This window comes from Chelmon rostratus, chromosome 5 (genome assembly GCF_017976325.1).
Source record: "Chelmon rostratus isolate fCheRos1 chromosome 5, fCheRos1.pri, whole genome shotgun sequence".
In the NCBI taxonomy this organism is placed as follows: domain Eukaryota; kingdom Metazoa; phylum Chordata; class Actinopteri; order Chaetodontiformes; family Chaetodontidae; genus Chelmon; species Chelmon rostratus.
Window position 1 is genome coordinate 8,838,740 of NC_055662.1, and position 22,171 is coordinate 8,860,910.

General features: G+C 40.2%; 1 protein-coding gene across 3 annotated transcripts in view; it reads right to left on the minus strand.

Annotated features, from left to right (window-relative positions):
* Positions 1-22,171, minus strand: part of bmp2k (BMP2 inducible kinase) — a 47,661-nt gene that overhangs the window by 5,981 nt on the left and 19,509 nt on the right. The window contains exons 2-15 of one of the 3 annotated variants that reach the window (XM_041938089.1): positions 21,237-21,355; positions 19,641-19,746; positions 18,162-18,304; positions 15,365-15,486; positions 13,679-13,760; positions 11,238-11,370; positions 10,473-10,576; positions 10,307-10,386; positions 9,786-9,931; positions 9,329-9,513; positions 9,084-9,236; positions 7,112-7,371; positions 6,548-6,717; positions 6,243-6,362 (exon numbers count right to left, since the gene is read on the minus strand). In XM_041938089.1, coding sequence (XP_041794023.1) covers positions 6,243-6,362; positions 6,548-6,717; positions 7,112-7,371; positions 9,084-9,236; positions 9,329-9,513; positions 9,786-9,931; positions 10,307-10,386; positions 10,473-10,576; positions 11,238-11,370; positions 13,679-13,760; positions 15,365-15,486; positions 18,162-18,304; positions 19,641-19,746; positions 21,237-21,355 — 1,923 coding nt within the window. Of the gene's footprint in view, positions 1-6,242; positions 6,363-6,547; positions 6,718-7,111; positions 7,372-9,083; positions 9,246-9,328; positions 9,514-9,785; positions 9,932-10,306; positions 10,387-10,472; positions 10,577-11,237; positions 11,371-13,678; positions 13,761-15,364; positions 15,487-18,161; positions 18,305-19,640; positions 19,747-21,236; positions 21,356-22,171 lie in introns of all 3 variants that reach the window. The other 2 variants (XM_041938088.1, XM_041938087.1) reach the window with 2 other exon arrangements.

Genomic DNA, 22,171 nt, shown 5'->3' on the forward strand with positions numbered 1-22,171 from the left:
ATTAATTAAAATAATCATTAGCTGAGTTCTTTATTACATGCCATTGTGGCTGTAATTCATTAACATTACATAAAATAAGTGCATAATAAACAACACATTTCCTCATCAGATCCACACTGAAGGCAAAACCTGCTTCTGTTTGAGAGAACTGCTCGTTTCCCACCTCAGTTTAGAGCCACTGTGGGAAACATCGCTTTTTAAATTCTCCAATAGAGGTTGATTTTTTTTTTTTTTAATTTTATTTTCAGGTTGACAGAGAGGAGCGTTTGTGTTTTGGTGAGGAATGATGGGAAGGACTTGTAACAACGTGTATGACACCAGTGTGAAGCCATTGTGATAAAGATAATGTATATGTTAAGTGGTTGAGACAGTTTGTTGTTCTAGATTTCTATAAACTGAATCACTGTCTGTTCAGGCTTGAATAAAAGGATTAGATGGATTAAAATATGAATGAATTAGCAGCCTGTTGGGGGGTCAAATGACTGCAGAGGATTCATATTTTTACAGAGGGTTTGGTAAAGGAGAGAAATACTTCAGCTGTACCACTTCTCCACATCGCTCTACAGGACATCATAACACGGACTAAACCAGAGGATTTACTGTATTTTCAAGCGGTTTACTGCAGTTATCCAACAAGCTGCTCTGTGTATTTGATCAATTAATATGATTATTGTCATGGAAATTCAGTTTTCAAAATGAGAACATAAACTAGTTGTGTAACTTGCTTCAGTCTTTAGGCTCAATTGTGAATTTCTTACAGTATTAATATGAGGTGTACTCACTTTTAGCATTTTGTGCCTACAGTTACTGACTTGTGGTCAGAGTTATGGTCTTAAAAAGACATTCTGATGTTCTTACTTGAATAAGCCGTCTGTAACTGATCATGTGCTATGAATTATGTGCAAGTGAATTAACACAGAAGCAAACAATGAAGTGTTCAATTAAAGATAAATATGAGGAAATTGAGGTCATCCAAATAAGGTCATGAAATCTGTAAGTGGGTCCTTGTTGTAATGTATTTGAAGGAGCAAAAACAGTCAAATAAAGTCAGGGGAAAATGTTAAAGCTTAGGTTTACCACACTGAACTGGTTTATTTGAAACAGGGTTTTAACATGAATGAAGCAGGCCAAAGTCTCAAAGACTAAGCTGCTTACATTTTAATGTTTCACACGCCTGTTTTCTTCCGGGACGAACTGTCAGCATTACTGTGCATTAATGTTTGGCCATCACCTTCCCCACAGCACATTAAAATGTGTTTCATTTTGGGAGTTTTTGTTGGACAGAGAGCTCAAAACAAAGACAGCCATGTTAGGAACATCTTGCACGTGGTGTAGTGGTGGAGAGACTCTAAACTTCCCAATACTTTAAAGAGCTATAAAAAAGGAACCAAAGTGAATATTGATTTTGAATGTTTTTTATTTATCAGTAACATTCTATAAAGAAATACATTCACACTCACAGTATGATACAGGACCTTTTACATAGTCTGTTGCAAAAACAAGATATGTATAAGACAATTTGTTGATCTATAGGTTTAACTCTTTCTGCAGGAGCGGTACCAGGAGCTGCTGATATCGAGTATGACTAAAACTCAAGAACTGCGGCATTTTTTAACACTTCTAATGAGAGTGACTTCAAATAAAAAGTTCCCAAGTTTTAGTGATCTGTTCTGTGGCTTCTAGCAGGATGTAAAGCTGACAAAAATTCTAAGAAAGGGGGAACTCAAACCCCGAGACAGAGAGGCAAAAACACAGAAAACTTGCAAATGTAAACAATATATAACAACATATTCAAGGTCTATGTTTGCTAGTTTATCCCACAAATCCTGGGATAATATCTCATGTTTCCTCACACTTTAAAAAATAAAATAAAGTGCAGTTAATGGCTCTTGTCATCCCTTTCACTTTTATTTTTGGCTTTGATGGTTCACCTTTTCAAACTATAGATCCATCCACCAATACACATGAACAAGATGTTTCTGAGTATGGCTGTCTCACTGAATGAAAAATGAGAAGAAACAGAGCAAATAAAAAGAGAAGCTGAACTGAAATGAAGCAAGGATTTTTCCACAAAGGCCCAATAAAAGCAGGCAGTGATATGAGCGGAAACATGAAGTGGAACAGAACAATCGAGCGACATTAACTCTTCTCCAAACTTACCTTCTGCTAAACATATGAATTACATTTTAACAGTTAATATATTTGTACAAAACTGTATGATTCATGTTTGCATGGATGACTAAGATGGGTCTCTTTCTCACTTGCTGCTCTAAGGCGGAATAACAGCAGCACAGTGAGGATTAACAAACATACAGCCCTTTAGGATTGTATGGATAGAAAAAAAAAAAAGCTAATTTCAGCACACTCTCATCAAGCATTCCTTTCAGCACAACAATTTACATATACACTACCGAATGTGCCATCAGCCAGTTGTGTTCAACATGAAGAAAAACAACACAGTATAGGGTACCTAGTTGAGTCAGTTCTCACCAAAAGTCTCATTTAGCATATCTACATTATGTGGGAATGATGAGGCAGGGGAACTTACTCACCAGCCTCCGGTACTTTACCAGCTAACAGACTTTCTAATAAGACGTCTCTGACTGTTAGCTGGTTACCTGAAAGGCTCGAGAATTACACTAACTCATTAGTGCCGGATACATTTCATTTACCTGCCACCTGGTTTGAATGTATTTCCTTTCATTGAAGCTTTGGGAACTGAGGAAAACAAGCTCAAGTCCACTAAACAACATTTAATTCTTCAGCGAATGTCATCTGGGACAAAAATGGAATTCTTCTGTGATCACTTTTGGAGGAAAAAAAATCTCTGTGAGCGTTGTTGGTCAGGTAATTAAAAATGCCACACAAAGGCACTTTGTATCTAGAAATGGAAACCAAACGGCTTCCACGAGAAAAGAAACCACTACAATTCTAAACGAGGTTGATGCTTAATAACTGAAATAAAAAGAGGAGTTGAATCAAAATGTGCAGTCACACCGCCAGCAACTTGACTGCTGTTGTAATGTCTGGCCTGGCTTGCACGCTAGCCGGCTGACGACTCTACTGCCATTACCACAATAGAAAAGAGTTTTTGTTTAAAATTAGTCTGCATAAAATGAGACAGTGGTGTAAAATGTGGTGCAGTCTAGCACATGCGTGCACCACTAGAACCAAAGTCAGATATTGTCCAGTTTTAACCAGACAGTTGTCAGAGCTGCACTGGATTGGTTGAGGTGGGTGGAGCCTAAAAGGTTTTCTGTCTCAATCGTAGTGCTACGATGTAAACAGGACGACATACAAGAGAAAAAGTTATCAGCTTGCATCAGCCAGTGTATTCTGTGTCATTTCATGTCGTATTCTGATTGGTTGGTATGTAGATGTGGGTCGTAGCAGCAGTCACATTGTCAGAATTTTGTCTTAAATTTCTAACACCTTCAAAAAATTGATGCGGGCTTTCTTTGGTCACCAAAGCTCTAATCAGAGGATTTGTCCCACACTGTGGTTTCATACCAAAGATTTACAAAGTTTATCTCATAACTGTCAATCTTACAGGCAGAAGCACAGTAATAAGGTGAAATGGTTTGAGAGGATGGACTTTAACTAGTGAAACTGAAGCTCCTGTTACAGCAGCTCGGCCCCTGAGAAACCTGAATCACAAACACTGACAGCTGATCAAACACTGCTGTTGCAATTCACCCAAAAGGACACAGGGACACTATGACAGAAAATAAAAACCAGCCAATTTATGCTAATGAGAAGGTGTTTTCAAAGTTGCCAGCGGTGTGTTAGCACAGGAATATTTAACATCTGGAATCTAAATAACCAACTGACACACTGATGGTAAAAACACAGGAAGCTTACAGGCTGATCAAAAATGACTTGCAATTTTTTTCATGCCAGCCTGTATGAATAACACCCAGTCCCAACAAAGTGGGTTTGACCTTTCTGGGTTTTAAATTCAGTACAAAAGTCCCTTCAATCGGTTTGGTTTCTCTTTCTTTCTTTTTTTTTTTTTGGTTTTTCATTTGATCCAATTTGAACTCAAATAGAATTTTATATTCATTAAGCAATGAGTGAAGACAAAATATTTCCACACCTACATTCAAGTGCTTAGAGGGTTATATTGCATCATTATCTTGTCTTATTCTACTCTAAACTGTAGCCACTGGACTTGCATTAAGCCTGCATGTTTAAGGACACAAGAGATGAGTTTACTGTAGAAAAAAAAATCTACTTTCTCGCCTCTAGAAAATCTCTAAGTGTTTTAGCGTTGATACTGTTTATCTTTAAATATAGTCTATGAGTTACAAACAGCATTCCTAAATTGCCTATCAAAACTTAACCAATTCACATTTAGGAGCAGGAAGAGTACAGAGGCACAGAAGCTTATTGCTGCCACCGATGTAATATATGTAGAAATACTGCACTTTGATATTCACATTGTTATACCAAGGCTATGATCCGTGTCGGGGTTAAACCACATGCAGACTGACTGGTTAGCTAAGCCAAATGAGAACTAATTATCAGGTTATATTCGAGTGGATGTTAACATCGGCCTCCACAGTAAAGTGCACAGTCCACACGAGAACATTTGAGGCTTCGTCACAACGATAAAAAAAAAAAAGATTTTGCAATTTGTGAGGAATCTTTGCATTGCAGTTTCAATGGCCGAAGAGGGTCAATGGTGTTTTCATGTAAACAAATGGCAAAGAGCCAAAACTTTGGAAGTTCAAGTGTTGTCTTTTCTCCCCCCAACTGGAGTTTATTAGTACCCGGGCTGAGCGATGTTTGGGCTAAATTGGTATTTGTCAGACATTGTGGATGACGTCATGATGTGTGAGCTCTTTTGAGACAATGGGATCATTACAGATAACAGATATCAGAGTGTGGAGGAATCGCCTGACAGTCATTTCATATGCTGGAGTCATTTTGGTTTGATGTATGATCATTTGCACTAACACTAATTCCAAATATCACAAGCCTTTCTGTATAATTTGGAGCAAGATCACCTGAAATAAGGTTCTATATACGTAGAAAGAGTGTAATAGCTAGTAAACATGACAAATCATTACTCTGGCAGGGGCGGACTTAGCAACAATCAAGAAAACTGGATCAGGCTTGTGACATCATATTCCAAAAGCAACATTCACTAATTAATGAACCCAAAATACAACCAAAGCATTTTGACACAAAGGCAGCTATCTTTAGGACACTGCTGTGTTAAACACCAGCTGAACACCAAAGAAGGAACTTCATTAAGAGAAGTGAGACTGGATTGTACCAATGTTTGCTCCACATAGTGCCCCAATATTTCAACTCCGTAAAAATTTAAAAGCATGAAGAAGCCATGAGAAATCAACTGCTGCATGGTTCATTTGTTCAAAGGTGTAGCTTTTCATTAGGTGGCCTATGCATGTATGATTTTTTTTAACCAGTAAGGGACAGCTATGTTCTGTGGTGTATATCACTATGAAATTGTGACATCGCTCAGCCCTCATTAGTACCAGCCATGTGTCACGTTCTTTACGCTGGCAAGTTGTCACCTCAGCCTCGTTGTCTTCATATTGCTTTTAGTGCTGATGTAACTACAGCAACTTGATCCAGCTGTGTTCCTTGTTGGACACAGTGAGTTGGAAGTTTTTGCTCTTTTTTTATGCACTGGAATTAATTGTAAAGTTATGCTAAATGCCTCTTCTTTAGCCCGCATAGTAAGATCCCTACGTGTTAGTACCTTGCTCTAGCCATTTTGATCCAGACAGGGAATGTAACCCCAAACCCTGCCAGAGTTAGTGTCTTGCTTCATGCAGTGAGCTGTAGACGAGACTCAAACACTTCTTCCAGCTGACCTGCGTAAAGGTTGTTACAGCAAGCCCTGTATTCAAAGCCAGAGATGATTGCAGTGAATTCAGAAAGTGCTTGTCTCACTTCACTGATGAACCTGCTATTCCTGCTTTTCTTCCTACTTTAGTCACAGAAGTGCGAGAGGCTCACTCACCTTTTCAGAATATTTTATACTGACAATAGAAGCACAGCTAATCTGCCGACTGACATTGGGAAACGCAACAAAAATCTGACCGATCATTGGTTTTTAATGGCCCACTGAGGGGTCTGTGTGGCATAGGAGCTCCTGACAGGAAGTCAGGTGGGAACAGAAGAGCTGGGATGGGGAGGGGGAAAGCAGAGGGGGGACAGGTGGCTCCACAGTGTTGGGTCCTCACGGTAGAGACTCCTCTAAGACTTGCCTGCGCTGGCCACAAAAGGGACTGATCCGAACAGGTCCTCTGGTGGCAGGGGCTTGGCAGTGGAAGTAGCAGGCTGCAGTCGGTCTGTTTCCACACTGGCTGTTCTCTCCACTGGCTTCTCTGTATGTAGAAGGTCACAGGGGGGAGGACACTTAGATCTACAGCTATGACACCTAGGCAAGGGTTTTTAACCACGCGCACCTCTGAATACATACACACATAGTCACTTGTAAATATGGAATTAAAGAAATGATTCCTTTTCCATTTAGACAACTGGAGATGAAATTATTAAAGAGGTCACTTGCTTGCTCTGAGCATGTCAAACTCCCGGTCAATCAGCTCCTCCTCTGTCAACTTGGAGAAGTTGTCCTCTCCAAAAGGGTTCCAGCCAGACATATCTGGGGGGTTACTGACTGTACTGTTGCAGCTCTGAGAAGGTGGTGTGATCCCATCTGAAGCAAGCAGGGGGTTTCTACTGTGGAGACAGTACAAAAGATAAAGTGTTATGGATTGGCTTCACCTCTGACACACATCTCTGTTATAATGGTGACAGGTCAGGAAGGCTGTAATCAGATCTAAAACCAAAATCCTGAAGTTCAGGGGAAAACTGCGCTCTACTGAAGACTCCTGAGGCTGAGACACAAGTTCACAAATCCCAAAGAAACATTTTCCACATTATGTGTATAAACGCAGTCTTTTTCTTGCTCTCAATAGTCCTGAAATGTATTTCTTTTATGGTTTTTGTTCATTGGCGAGTAAGCAAACTTTACAGTATGTGATTTGCTTGCATGTTAAAAAGTCATGGAAATGCACGTACTTTGACATAATTGCCTTTCATATAGAATGAAATAGAATAGAATGAAAACTACCTGGGGTTAGTGTATGAAGGATCCACAGGTGATGGTCCCCCGATTTGTCCAGTTCCCGCTCCAGTTCCAGCAGTGGGCGTGGTCACGTTATAGGAACCCAGCGGAATCTGGAACTCAAGAGGGGAGGACATAAAGGGGAGAGGCTGCTGAGCGGGATGATGTGGCTGCTGCTGCTGCTGATGTTGTTGTTGTTGTTGATGATGGTGATGCTGTTGTTGTTGCTGCTGCTGCTGGACAAAAGCCTGTTGGTACTGGTGAAGCTGTTAGGAAGGGAAGAGAAGGAGAAGAGGGGGAAGGGAATGAGGGACGGACCTTTGATTTCATGGCGCACAATGATGGCAACAAGATGATGAAATGTTGTTAGAAACCACTTCTGGATTTGGAAAGCTGGGGACACAGTGGAGGGAAGGGATGAAGGAATGAAAGTCAAACAGCACATAGGATTGATTTTTCTTGGCCACAAAATCCAAAACAAGCTGACTGATAAATAGTCTTAACATGTCATCAGCTATTATGGGTAATATGTCAACAGTTGGTTGCCTAGTTACACATCCATTAGAAGCAGAGCTAGATTAGCATTCATTGAAAGTATTCTGTTGACTTGCAATATTTACGCTCCTTTTGCTGTGGATTGGTCTCCACCAGCTCCTGAGAAAATAGCTGAATCCTTAGCACGTAAATTTTACCCTTTCTTCACAAGCAAAATACTTTTTCCCTGATGGATCTGGATCTGACTTTGACTGGATCAAAGAGGGTCGTTCTCCATTAGATAATTCATGTGCAATCTTTCATCTATTCAAAGATCTGCAGCTATAATAAAAAATTTTAACCTGGATCCACCAGAAGTTTCTGACTAAAATTCATCCATACAAAATAGCAGCACTGTGTGGGTTCTTTGAATATAAGGATGATTTTTACAGGAAGTCTCTGGAGGTATTGAGTCTAAATGTGTAAAACTCAATATCAACCTTTCAATCTGATTCTTGTTTGTTTGTTACCTGCTGCCATTATTTAATTCTTCTAACCTGGTTCTTATTTCTCTAAATCTTGCTATTGTTTTCCATCCTCTTCTTCGTTTTATCCATGTTTTCTGAACAAACCATATATGCAAAGCACTTCTGCACACACCACTGTTGTGCTTTTACAGTACTGTACAAATAAAGTTGAACTGATGTCATCACACCATATTACAAATTTAAAGTCACTCAGCAAAGCTTCCTCACCACAATAGGGAGCAGGTCTAAGCTCAGATAGGAAACGCTGCTTTTAAACAGTTAGCAGGTATCTTGGGAATGAAAACAGTAATTCTGAGAGGTGCTCTCTTCCCCTGCCTGTGAACTGCTTCATATGTTGGGATGCAACACAGAGGAAACTGCTCGATTTCACCCTCTGTTCGATCCCCTTGTGGCTTCGCTCAGACCAGATTGCCTCTGAAATAAAACAGATGGTACGCGTTCCGTGGGAAACAGACTAAAAATTGCGCCGCCCTAACAGTATGCATTTGGAGGACCTGTGTTTGTGTGTTTGATTCAGTAGCTGCATAAATACTAGTTTTCTGAATATTTGGACAGAGTCAGTAGGAAGTTTGAGCGTCTGCTTCCAATGCTGCTTGGCACAGACATGAAGCGATTTGACTGAAAAGGACTGGCTGCCAGTGTTTGGAACAGAGAGAGCAATTTTAGGGCATTCTGACATTAAAGGAAATGTTCAGCTCTGTGTTATTTCATGCTGTGTCTCCATGTGTTTCGCTGTCATTTGCTCAAACTATTTATTGCAGTTTTGGATGAAATCTTCTGCTCTGAAATTCTGTCATGATTTTGAGCTAGAAGCACCCTCAAATGCTTGAATGGACTTGAATGCAAACAAAAGCAAATTCAATTTGATGGATGTCCATTTTAGCACGGACCTCAAATCAAATTCAGTTCAGTTTTGGCAGCTTTGATGCCAGGTTCAGACACCTGATAGAACTCACCATGGCTGCATACTGAGCCTGGGCCTGGGCCTGGGCAACCTGCTGCTGGTACATTGGCTGCATCATCATTTGCTGCTGCTGCTGCTGCTGCTGCTGCTGCTGCTGAAGGAGGGCCTGCTGCTGCTGCTGAAGCTGGAGGGACTGCTGCACAGCCTGTTGGTACTGAGGATGGTTGGAAAGAAGCTGAGCAATGACTTTGACTTGTACAAAAATGTGCTGTATGCTTGTCAGTGTGATGGATGCACCTGGAGGTATTGGAGTTGCTGAGCACTAATATGTTGTTGCTGCAGTGCTTGTTGGTGGTGGTGATGTTGTTGCTGTTGTAGCTGCTGTAGACGCAGGTCACCAGGCTGTAGCTGCTGCAGGACTCTGTGCTGCTGACTGCTGGGCTGGGACTGCATGGATGGCTGCCCTGAGCCAGGGGTGGGAGCTGAGTGGACAGAAATGCCATTTCTTTAACTTGGCGTGTCCGCCTTAAAACAAACATTGCCATTCAATTTTCTCTAAAACATACTCAAATTGTATATTCATGCGGTAGCACAGGCTTGAGTTGTCTGAATTTATGTGCAATCATGTACAAGACTGTACATGTGTGTAATTTCTCGATTTTTATGTGTTTTCTTTTTCATTTTTCTGTGTAGAGATAAGATCATGCAAACTTCAATAGATATAAAATATAATTTCCACTAATGTTCAACAAACCTTTCTGGCCATTGCTGACAGGTGCTGAAGGCACAGTCATCTTGACAGGGGTGACAGTAGCGAGGGGCAGGACGTTACTGTTTGCCGCTTTTGGCCTCTGCCTTGGAGCTATTGATGTTTCCGTTGGGCCAACAGAGTCCGTTATCCTGGAAGTCAAATGTTGTGGTTTGATTTTAAACTAAACTATGTCTCTCAATACGTGGATATGTACAGCATGTAGGGTAAGGTTTGCACGGGGCACCACCTGTTGGTTCTGCATAGATATATATTCAGTTCAGCGCCAAACAGTTTTTTTTAATTCATCACTTAAATGAAAGACAAGTGTTAATGTGCTTCAAACATGTTCAGCTTTTAAAGAGAAAGTCTTTGACTGTGGGATTTTATGGGGAAAAATGTCTTAAACACAGTTGTTTTTTTTTTTTTTTACAGCATGTTTGATACATACGGGATTCACAGCAGAGGAGTACCAGTCCTCATAAGAAACCAAAATAGAAAACTGTGTTCTCATCAGAAAGCCGTACCTGGCTTTCGTCATACTTTTCTTAGCAGCGACCTCACTAGCTGTTAGAGGCTCTGGGAGCGACGTGGGGATGGGAGAGTTCTGGAAAAACAGCAGGAGAATTCTATTAATAAACAAATGACTACAAAAGCTAAAGCCACACTGATTGCTTCATTCAGGTGACTTACAAAGAGATTTGGCACTGGACAGTCTTTTCCAGCTAATTTGAAGGCAAAGTAGGACACTTGGTAAATGTCTGGTCTCTTCTCCTGGTCTGGTTCGAGCATATATCCTGGAAAGACAGAGAGGTCATTTTATACAGCATGCTGTGCAGAACTATACTGACAGACTTATTATGTGCATCTTCTCTATTTGGCCACTTGGTGGAGCTGTTGGTCAAATAATTTTAAAAGAGGATCCACTATAGGAAGTGAAATAACATTAAGAAAGCAAGACTGTCATGACTGACCGTCTGTGACTGGTTCAAACAGGCTTAAGAGCAAATGCATAACAAGCAAATGAAAGTCAGTTAGAGATCCCTCTGGGTGTGAACACAGCAGAGAGGAAACATTGTTAAAGTAACATAGCAAAAACAGGACTGTGGATGCAAATTAACTTTATCTAATCTATCTAATCACAGAAAATACACAAATTAAAAACAAAAAATGAGCTCCTTCTGGAAAACCTCACTGTGAAAATTCTTAAACTTCTATGCTGCATTCTGTGTAATTGAGTTAGCAACTATCATTTGACGCTGTCAAGCCTACAGTCAAGTTACATCATGTGGAGAAAGCTTTACACCTCAAACACGCTCTTTCTACAGTTGTCCATCATAGCAGCAACAAAGTGACAATAAACAGTCACAGAAAGCGATTCTGAGGTAGTAATAAAACACTCTTGTATCATACGAACACACATAATGACATTAATCCATGTTAAGTCACAAAACTTACTGATTAAACAGTGCAACTTGAAGGAGAATTTGGAGTTATCTGGAACGATAAAGGTTCCGTCACATATGGCAACTTGACTCTCCCCAAATGGAAGTGCGAAGAAACACAGCTTGTACAACAAGCATCCAAGTGCCTGTGAAGAAAACAAACCGTGTTGAAAACAAACCGTGTTGAAAACACACCTGAACCAAGTAACTTTAAGGGTTGGGCATCGGGTTTCAGCACCATATTGTACTGTATCATATATTTTTTCAATAAAACTTTTATAGAATTTTTAACAAACAAAAGTTTAAACTTAATGCATCACAGTCTAAGTTTGTCTAAACATAAAACAGCTATAAAAGAAATTAGCCTTCAAAAAATATGGCTCAAAAACAGCAAGAGTTTGGAGGAAAAAAGAATAAAGAATAATTAAACAAGACAATGAATATTTCAAAACATCTGATGCTGACTTAGACTGCTTGGTGGATCTTGATGCTCAGTTCAACAGACAGATACTGTTTGGAACTCAAGAAGTGTTTTGATACTCAGATCAAGCGATTATTTAACAGCCGAAAGGATTTCCACTGAAACAGAGAGAGCTGAAGGTATAAACCCCCACTCTGGTTAAGATTTAGGTACTTCCCTCACTGCCTTGAGACTGTGAACATAGAGTCACTGACCAATCTTAACTTCATGTTTGCTGAATTACAAAATGTTCTCATTAATGTGAGGGGAAAAAACATCGATATTAGCACCAGAAGATACAAGAAACCTATATATGAGACACAAGACAAAGATATGTGACATATTTAGTTGGTTAGTTTTGATACAATACACATCTGACTTGAGGGTGAATTATCTGCAGTACTCATCAGTCCTCATCACAGACACTGGAAATAGGCATGTAAAAATAAAAATAGAGAAAATATATAATACTTCTACAACCATTTAACATGTCCAGTACAGCCCATCCCAGTAGGAAGCAAAGCCCTAACCCTGGCAATGTTGCTGCCTTTCTCTACCCACTGAGAAACACGGGGCTGCTTAGCAAAGAATTAATGTTCCTCATGTCGGTGGCTAAAAAGCTGCTTTTAAAAAAACGGCCCTGAGTCTGCTCCCCTGGCAATATGGCTGTCCAAACACATCCACATGCAAAAGTGCTCTCCTCCCAAATCATATATTCAGTTGGCGCTATATTTGGCTGCAGTATCTTTTTGTTGATGATGCAGTTGGAGATGAAAGAGACTTTGGAATCAGCGACAGTGTTTAGGGAATGTTTTCCTTTAAGCGCTCCATCTGAAGACAGATATTCTTCACACTTCTCCACTCAACGAGCTAATCCAGTCTGATACGAAAATCCTAATCCGAGTCAGACAGCATATCCGCCGACAACCCCAAAATGCATGGATAAATGCATATGACATTTGTCTGCAATGTATAAAGCAGCAGAGTTTCAAACATGTGGCTAAACATAGAACAGGAAGTGGGGATGCAGCGGGTAGTCCACAGGAAGTTGGTGTTTTTGTTGAAAGTCCCACAGTCATCCACCTACAACCATAGATGCGTCTGTCTATTCATTGGTTGATTCAATTCAATTCAATTTTATTCATATAATGCCAAATCACAACCGAAGTTGTCTCAGGACACTTTACATTTAGAGCAGGTACAGAGTCTTTATCTACAGAGACCCAACAATTCCCTCATGAGCAAGCACACACACATACAACTATCATTGCAGACTGATACTTCATCCTGTGGCAGGCTCATTCAAATAAATAAGAAAAGACTAGTTTCAGTGGCTGGAATGTAGATACTTTCAAAGGCACAATTTTGTCAATTGTATATAATCATAATAATTGTTCATATATCATTTCATACTTCGTTTTTTTTGGAAGGAAGATATTGTCTGTTTTTGGTTCAGCAGTTTCATTTGTAAGAACTGATCATCAAGTATCAAGTGGAGACACACAGTGTCCCATCCACAGCTACATCTTTATATCCTGACTGTTTTAACTGCCTGGCAATTACACCGTTGCTCAAAATGGCTGCTGTCCAAGTCCAGCCTCTCTACCTCGCACCTTTAAAACAGCCAAGGCCTATTTCACACAAGCTTATTAAAGCCCTCAACTGGGCCTAATTATCTCAAACAAAGGGAAAAAGGAAGAGGACAGGCAGCAGTAGAGGGGTGGGATCAGGCAGAGTTCTGGCTCTGTTGTGGATGATGTTGCTTTATGTTTTTTGAAGAAAAAACACTGTTGGAGAGCTGGTGGAGGCAAACAGCCCGGGGCGAGCCAGGAGGGAGAGAGAAAGAGAGAAGGAGAGGAGGAACCTGTCAGGGCAGAGTGACACTCATGACACTGCCAGGACAAACCAGCCCTACAGGGTGCATAACACACACGCCGCATACACACACATATTCACACACAGATACTGTACACACCTACAAAGTAGGACCTTACCCAGATATCAGCCTTAGTGGTGATGGCTTTTCCTGCGTACAAGTTAATCATCTCCGGCGAGCGATATGAAAGGGTTGTGTACCTGTGAGATACAACAAGAAGTAGTCAATGGCAGGTCAATGTTCAAGTGATTAAGCAACAGTAGTTGAAAGGAATTAATACATTTACTCAAGTACTGTCCTTAAGCACAGTTTTGAGGTATTTGTACTGTTGGGTTTTTTTTTTTTGGCATGAGCTGAACCAAACAGTTATGGAGCAACAATATCATTCAGTTGCTGTCCACATTATGAATGTAAGTCTCATATTCACTCTCTTCTAGCTCTGTTTTTGTTCTCTACCAGCTCCTGAGGGAAATATCTGGCTCCTCAGCAGCTAACTAATATATTTTGTTCACCAGTTAGTCTCTGACTGTGTCTGGCGGCTGTTTGCTGCTGAGCAGGTAGTGTACAGTGGAGTTTATAGAGTTCTTTTGCTGACAACAGCTGCCAGCGGTGTTCAAAAACAACACTATGAGAGTGGTGAGAGTGAACCAAAACAGCAAAGCTGTTTGCTATTCAGTCATTCTGATGACAAGGAAAGCAGCTGGTTGTGTCACAAAGAACGAGAGTTTACACTCTGTCATATATTGCCGATAAGCACCACACGCTTTATTGCAGCTATAAATCTGGGAAAAGTTAACAGGCTAGATTTGAATGTACTACAGTGATTTGACACTATACAAATAGAATACACACACGGACACTGCAGAGCCAAAGAGAAGGGGTTGTGACCAGAGAACCACATTTACAACCTCCAATACACCATTGCAGTTGCATAATTTTGGTTTACTTGGACAGAGTTATGCGAGTGTATGCTAGTACAACTCTATGTTTGGGGAACAGACCTATTCTGATCTGATCCCAGTATGACTTAAGCTCACTCAATTGCTTTGTGGACACAAATAAACAGACCTGGAGTTGCAGCAGGTTGAGTGTGCAATGCCACATTTGACAGCAACTTGACCACATCCAAAATCTGGTTTGGTTAGTTAGAGCATTCGCACAGCCTAACAGTGGCATGAGCTGAGTGTGATTACAGCAGGTTGGTTTGTTGGCCTGGGATGTCCAACATCATTAGACAAGGACAACACCTTTCCCTCAATTAAATTTATCAGGCAATGGCCATTTTAACCAAACAGGAACTGAGGGATGTGGTGCCCTTAACCAGGGAACTAAATTTGAACCTACAAGTCCTTTTTGCACTTTCCTTTTTCAGTTTCTACTGCATCTGTAGTGTCATGAAGAGGAGACAAACTAGACCAATTACAAGGCCATGGCTTTGTTTGAGACAGTTATCATGCTGCTCTTCGTTTCTCTTGTGTGACACTGAAAAATGAAATGCAAGACTTCAAGATCTGCTAAAGGATTTCTATTTTTCTGCCTTTGAAAGTAACTACATTAAAACAATTAGCAAACAAAGTTAAACTTTATATCTAATTACTAAGAAACTCTTATTAATATTATTTTGACCACTCAGTTACCATCAGTAGTGCAAACTCTTCCTTGATAGATCATCATTAAATACCATCTCAGTAGCAGGACTGAGCAAGACTAAAACTGAAACTATGCATGTTCCTGTAGCCAATATGCAGACAAAATAAACAGTCCTGGGTTACTCACAAAGTTCCAGTGGTGCAAAAAAACTCACTTCTTAATCTCGTCTTCCACGGCAGTCACCCCATCTTTCTGTGGCAGCAAAACCTTGTGTGTAGCACTGCCGAAGTCACACAGCACATAATTTCCCTGGTCATTTAGCAGGATGTTTTCAACCTTGCAAAGGGACAGACAGAGGGTTTAGATTTTTTAATGAAAAAAATAACGGAGGAAAACATTACTAAAACATTGCAAAATCACTAATGAAAATTCAACAGCATAGAGTCTGATATGAAACAGTGACAGACAGTGACAGTGACAAAACAGCTAAATGTAACTTTGTCTTGACTAGCTGAGTTGAACACAGTGTCACTGATCATCCAATAACAGAGCTGCAACCCTAGAACTTTTGGATCTGGACCTGGAGTCAAATCTAGGATCAGGGATGGAGAATAACAGCAGCAGACGTTTACAACTAAAGATGCAAACATGTTAGTCTGCAGCTCTCATAAAAAAGGAAAGTAATAGCTTCTGTGGCTTATTTTCAGCTAATCTACAGTGGCGTAAGTGTTCAATGTAATCTTCAAAAACAAAGAAAAAAGTGTTCATTAAAACAAAAGAGGACATTTCAATTATAACACAAGTATCACAGGCTGAAATTGTCTGTGCCTGTAGGTGGCACAATCAACATCTGCAGGTTTGAAGTGCTGATGCTATTCATTTGGGTCATTATAGGTTTCCCGTTTTCCAACAACCAAACAGTGGACAACCTGCATCCTGTACAATGTAACAAAAACTAGACCGTGGTTGTGATTGAGACGTATCATTCCATCAAAAACACAGACAGAACAAACAAACAACCAAGACAAATCTCATGACTAACATGATCATAATGGACATGGATGACAATTAATGGATTAGGTCACTTGTAAAATACCACACCCACTCACAAAAATGATTTAATACACAGGAATGGAGTAGTGAGACAAGCCCTCACTACAATAATCTTGTCACAGGAGTCTCGTCATAGTCTGTTTCCTGGTACACAGCATTTCAATAACATGTCAGTCTGAAAAGAGATCTGTTTCTTACAGTGTTTGTATGTTATCAGATGTGTTTCATTTTTGATTTCAGGCCTCGGTTTCTAAATAATACTTTTATTCTAGGGCCACAGCAGAGAGATAACAAGCCTGAGTAACAACATTAACTCAACAAAGAAGGGTGTGAGGAATGATTGAGTAAATGAAAGAAATCATGGCAGGTGGAGGAAAGATGGGAAACAAGTAGCAAAACAAGAGGAGGGGATAAAGATGTGACTGGATGAAAGTGCAACAAGGGCATAAGATGTAAAAGGTAAAGCCAGTGCGGCATGTGAAGAAGAAGAGAGGGGACCAAAAGGAGGATCAAGAGAATTTCAAACTGTCCAAGAAAAACTGAGCTAATGAAAGCTACAGAGTGTCTCAATCATTTTGACTGCTCAGGGTTAAGGGGCCTTTTTGCACTCTCACTTCCCCTGGCAATGCGTGACTGGGCCTCCGTGGTCTTTTGTGTCCCTGCGATGTTATGTAAGCCATGTAGGGTGAACAGATAGATACAGACAGCGAACAGAGGATAGGCCTGTGGAGCTGAAGGGACCACACTGTTTAGAGGCTTGTCCAACTGGACAGAGTACAGCAGCCCACTGATGGGGCACTAAGCAGAATTCAACCAGGGTGGGAAATTACCACTGGCCTCCAAGCATCAGCAAAATGAGGGTAAATCTGGCTCGTAGCCACCCTTGATTTGAAAATCTATTCTAAAAATCAAGTAAGCTGAAAGCTAGTGAGCAATTTCAAGACATCAGAGCTACTGTGGCCTGAAAAGAGTGAAGTTTGTTGCTCTGGCAAGAGTAGGTGGAGGAGAAAGAGGAAAAGGAGGTGGATGAGCAACTAACAGGGGGGGAACGGCGAAGGAGAGGAAATAAGAGAACAAACTGGCAAAGGAAGCGGGGGAGCATAAGAGGAAGCAGAGGAGTCAGAATGAGCAGTGAAGTGAAACCAAAGCATGTTCTTCTGCTGACCAAGCAGATTTATATAACTTAAGTGTATAAACATCCTTTAACATTAAATGTAATAAATAACCAATCAATCCTTCTTTTGATTTTGTTGACATCTTTGAAAATCCATAGTTGCAGAGCACCAGGCTTCACAGCTTGTCCAGCTGTGGGTTTTTCTGGGAGTTTCTATTGCGGAAGTTTGGAGGTTTCCTTAAAACTGCTCATGGTTAACCCCAGTTATTCTGTTACTGATTCTGTTCCTGCTTGCAGGAATATTCCTTTTTCCTTTTTCAGAACCTTCCAGAGCTACTGGTTGTTAAGTGCAGTGACTGCACTCGAACTAAAAAGCCCTATCAGAATTAAAATTTACAACATATTACCACTGTTTATATCCATAGTTACTCAAAGTAAGCCAGCAGGTTGGGTTTTAATGTTTTCCTCAAGGAGATCTTAAGGAGTCGTGGTTTTTGTCAAGGGTTCATGTTAGTGGCTAAACAATTAGTCAATAACAGTGATTAGTCATTCAGCTTTTCTCTGTTAATATATATTATCTCTGTAAATATATCTGTAAAATTGAAAATATTTCAGTTTTGGACTGTTGGTCTGACAAAACGAGCAACATGAAGACCACCTTGGGCTCTGGAAAATTGCATTGGCCATTCTTCTTGCATCTTATAGAATCAAAAAACACTGATATTAAAATAATCATTACTTGCATGTAACTAGTAGATTAAGGTGTCCTATTGATGGGACAGGGGAAGGAGAAGAAGGAGAATGGAGTAGGGGAGTAGGGGACAAGTAGGAAGACCCTCTTCACCTTGAGGTCCCTGTGGATGATGGGCGTCTTGCATTGGTGAAGGCGGGCCACGGCTTCGCAGGCATCACAGAAGATGTGCAGCACCTCAGCTTCACTGAAGCCCACATTCAACCGCTGGTTCATCTGTTTCACCACCTGACCCGCTGCAGGAGGGAGATGGAAGGACTCAATACAGGTCATCAGTTCAAGCTGGGAAACCAGTACCAACCAGTATGTTTGGTGGGTTGACCCTTGCAAACAACATTTTCCATCTGGGATAGTTTTCAGTTGTCCTCTATAGCTATGCTTACACTTACACTCTGAAGCTGATCTTGATTTTAACGATATTTACAATAAAGAAAATGGTATCTAAATGCCTCAGATGTTTTGCTATTATCAGTGTACGTTAGCTAAGTTCATACAGTATTTAGTGTCACCATAACAATCAGCCACGACATAAAAAAAGGGAAAAGCAGAAGAGTCGTTTGAGTACTTAGCAGCGTCTTCTGCCTTTAGCCTAAAATCACCATAGTGTGAGCAGGATCAATTTTTCTGTCCATTTCTAAGTAAACTTAATATATCACCATGTAAAGGCTTCACCTAACTATGTCATTATTCTCAGTAACCAGAGTAGTGTTTGAATGTAAACTTGTCCAATGAGGGCAAAACGGCTCAAAATAGCCTTCTAAAAAGCCATGCTGAGCAAGCAAGCTGCTACGGTCAATAGAGGGGCCACACAAAGGACAGAGGCAGCAACAAAGTATTTAACTACAAACTTGATTCCAAAAAAGCTGTGATGCTAAGCAAAACATCAGTAAAACAGGATGTAATCATCTGCTAATACTTTTTGAAATATGCTTGATTGAAAATATATTCAATAGGTTAACCTCATCAACTTCATTGATTTTTGTAAATATCTGCTTATTCTGAATTGGATGCAGCCACATGTTTCAAACACGTTGGGACAGGAGCAACAAAAGACTGAGAAAGTTGTGGAAAGCTCCAAAAACACCTGTTTGGATCATTCCACAGGTGAACAGGTTGATGGGTAACAGGTGATGGTATCATGACTGGGCATAAAAGAAGCATCCTGGAAAGGCTCAGTCGTTCACAAGCGAGGATGGAGCGAGGTTCAACACTTTGTGAACATGATTGAATAAAGGATGTTACTACATGGGCTCAGGGACACTTAGTAAAATTGTTGTCGGTAAACACAGTTTGTTTGGAAATGATTGCATTCTGTTTTTATTTATGCTTTACACACTGTCCCAACTTTTTTAGAGTCTGGGTTGTTTTTGACTTATCAAAAAAGTACAAAATAACAGATTTTGTCCATGAGCCAGTTTAACGATATAGCCCAATAAACTAAATGCACATAGTTGGTGAATGCCAGAATGCATTTATTACCCAACTTCAATGAAGCTGAACTGTGAACGAGGATAAAACATAGTGGTCATATCATGGTTTCACAACTTGTATTTACAAACAGAGAGACTATACCTTTACAGTATTCCATGAGGATCAGGACCTCCCAGACGCTGTCTGACACTGCATTGATTGTGGAGTCCAGGTAGCCAACAATGTTCTTATGGCCTGACAGCTCCTTCTAAACACAGGTGGAAAAGATGGAACTGATCAGGACTTAACAACTCAGAAGTATGCAGCAAGCATTGAGCAGGAAAAATGAGGATCCTACTAAATATGGAAGAGGCACATCTCCAGATAAACCAATTGCATTCCCTAAAGTTGCAACAATTGAATCAGATGTTTTTGGGGTGTGGAGGGGGAACACCACCACATCTAACTTTGAAAAACAAACCCTCAAACAAGCCACTTGGGAGTCCCTATGACATGTCTTCATACTGGTTTTACTATGTATGAGCAGTGTAAAGCTGTGGAAACCACATCCAAATCTGAAAACAAAAAAAAAGAAAAAAAAAGAAAAAAGACTGCCCGAGATATAGAACACAACCCAGTATTCCACTATTTGCAGTCAACTGCAGTGTGTGGCAAAAATGCTTTTGTATTCTTTATGTTCTTACACCTTGCTGATCTCTTAACTCCACTAATCTTTCTTCACTTGATTCATTCGCTGGATTAAGACATTAGTGTTTGTTGGATGTCAATTGCCGACATGAGGAGAAACCAACACACGTAAGGCAACATCCCATTCAGCCATGAGTGTGTCAATGTTTAAAGTCAGCTGTGTGAGTGTGAGTATTACACAGCTGATGAGGCAGTGACACACAAAGCCGGCCAAACAGCTGACACACTGGGGTCAAATAGTCAAGACAAGACATCTGCTGTTGTCCAAGTTGTACATGTCTGGTAGATTACAAAATAAATGAGAATATTTAACTTTGAATGACATGAAACACCTTGAATTATTTACTGTAATCATGCAAGTGCAAGGTCTGTGTGATAGATCAAAAGTGTTTGTCAATGGACCAGGTGCATCGATACAATATCAGTTAGTACACAGCCAAAAGCCTTTTGCTCTTGCCAGACTGGAAATGCTGGGTGGGTTAGGGAGGATAGAATGAAGTCTTTTATGTGTAACTTGCTTTGTGAGAGCACATGTCTTTATGATGGCCTGTGTCCCATTTGAAACAGAATTGACTGTATGTGCTTAAATGAAATACTTGAAAACTGAGATTTCCCCAATGAAATTTTCAGATAATAAGCACAGTGTTTCCTGGTGCAAAAAAGTGAGAAAATGTTTTGGAAGGACTGAAGGGCAATACAACTAACACCAAGAATTGGTTTGACTCCACAAAAGAACATCAAAATGATGCAGTAATAATTTTATTTTCAACTCCAGGTGAACATGTTCAAATCACAACTCATGCAAATTTCATTTTCAACAAAGGTTTCTCATTCAAATTTAGCACAACCTACAACTGCACAGTTAAGCACAGGTAATAACCGATCTTAAATTCCTGTTCTATGATCGATATTTGCCTAAATTAAAACTAACGTGCAATAAACAAGCACACTTAAAATAAAGCTCTTGCAATAAAGACAAACATGAAGACATCAGTTAGAGTTAAGAGATGGCATGTCTACTGCAACCGAACACTGTGATGCTGCTCTCACCATGATAGTGATCTCTCTCTTGTAGACATTTAGGTCCGGGACGTTGTTGACGTACATCCTTTTGAGAGCGCAGCGGACACCGCTGTGTGTACGTGCCAGAAACACCACTGAGAAGCCTCCTGGAAAAACATAAGGGGACATGGTAACATTACATCAGCTTACTTACGTTCTTTCACACACCAAAATTATTTTATGAGGCAATGGTTATCAGGGTTGACACAGACGTATACTACGTGGAAAAAATGCTCAATCTATACTTAATTTATCCTTTATTGTCAATGAGCAATGTTGACACGAGACTTGAGGTTTTAGAAATTTTAAGGTAAACGCCCATGTCGCAGGTGAACTAGGCGTACATGGTCAGATCTGCTATTACAGATTCCTTTTTCCCCAAAACATCTTTGGGTGGTTTCACACCTGTAGATGGGTTCATTTGGTCAGGATCAAGGAGACCAATTTACAAACAAAACAAAACAGGAAGTTATACAGGTGAACAGGTAACTTGTTGATTAAAGAGTTTTGGATTCATTCTGCATCATCAGGACCAACATGGGTAAATCAAATTCCAGTAACTGACATAATTTTATGCAGCACTTTAATGCTTCTGATGTGTATGTTTATGTTCTTTGGTGGCACAAAGAGCTCATGAAGAAATTGTGCCTGCATTATTAGTATTACTAGACTGCAAATCACATATTATGAATAATGACTAACAGGTAGAGGAAGGAGAAAAAGGAGACATCTTGTACAATAATGATACTGGTCTTATTACTGTGGGACTGCTGTCACACACTTTTAATGGACTTCAACTGACAAAGTACACTGAGTAGGATACAGGCACAGCATTTTAAATTTTACCTATTAATCAGGGAAAATATCTGTGATACCAGGATTGCCAAATGATATTCGTAAACAGCTTGCACACCTGCCCAAAG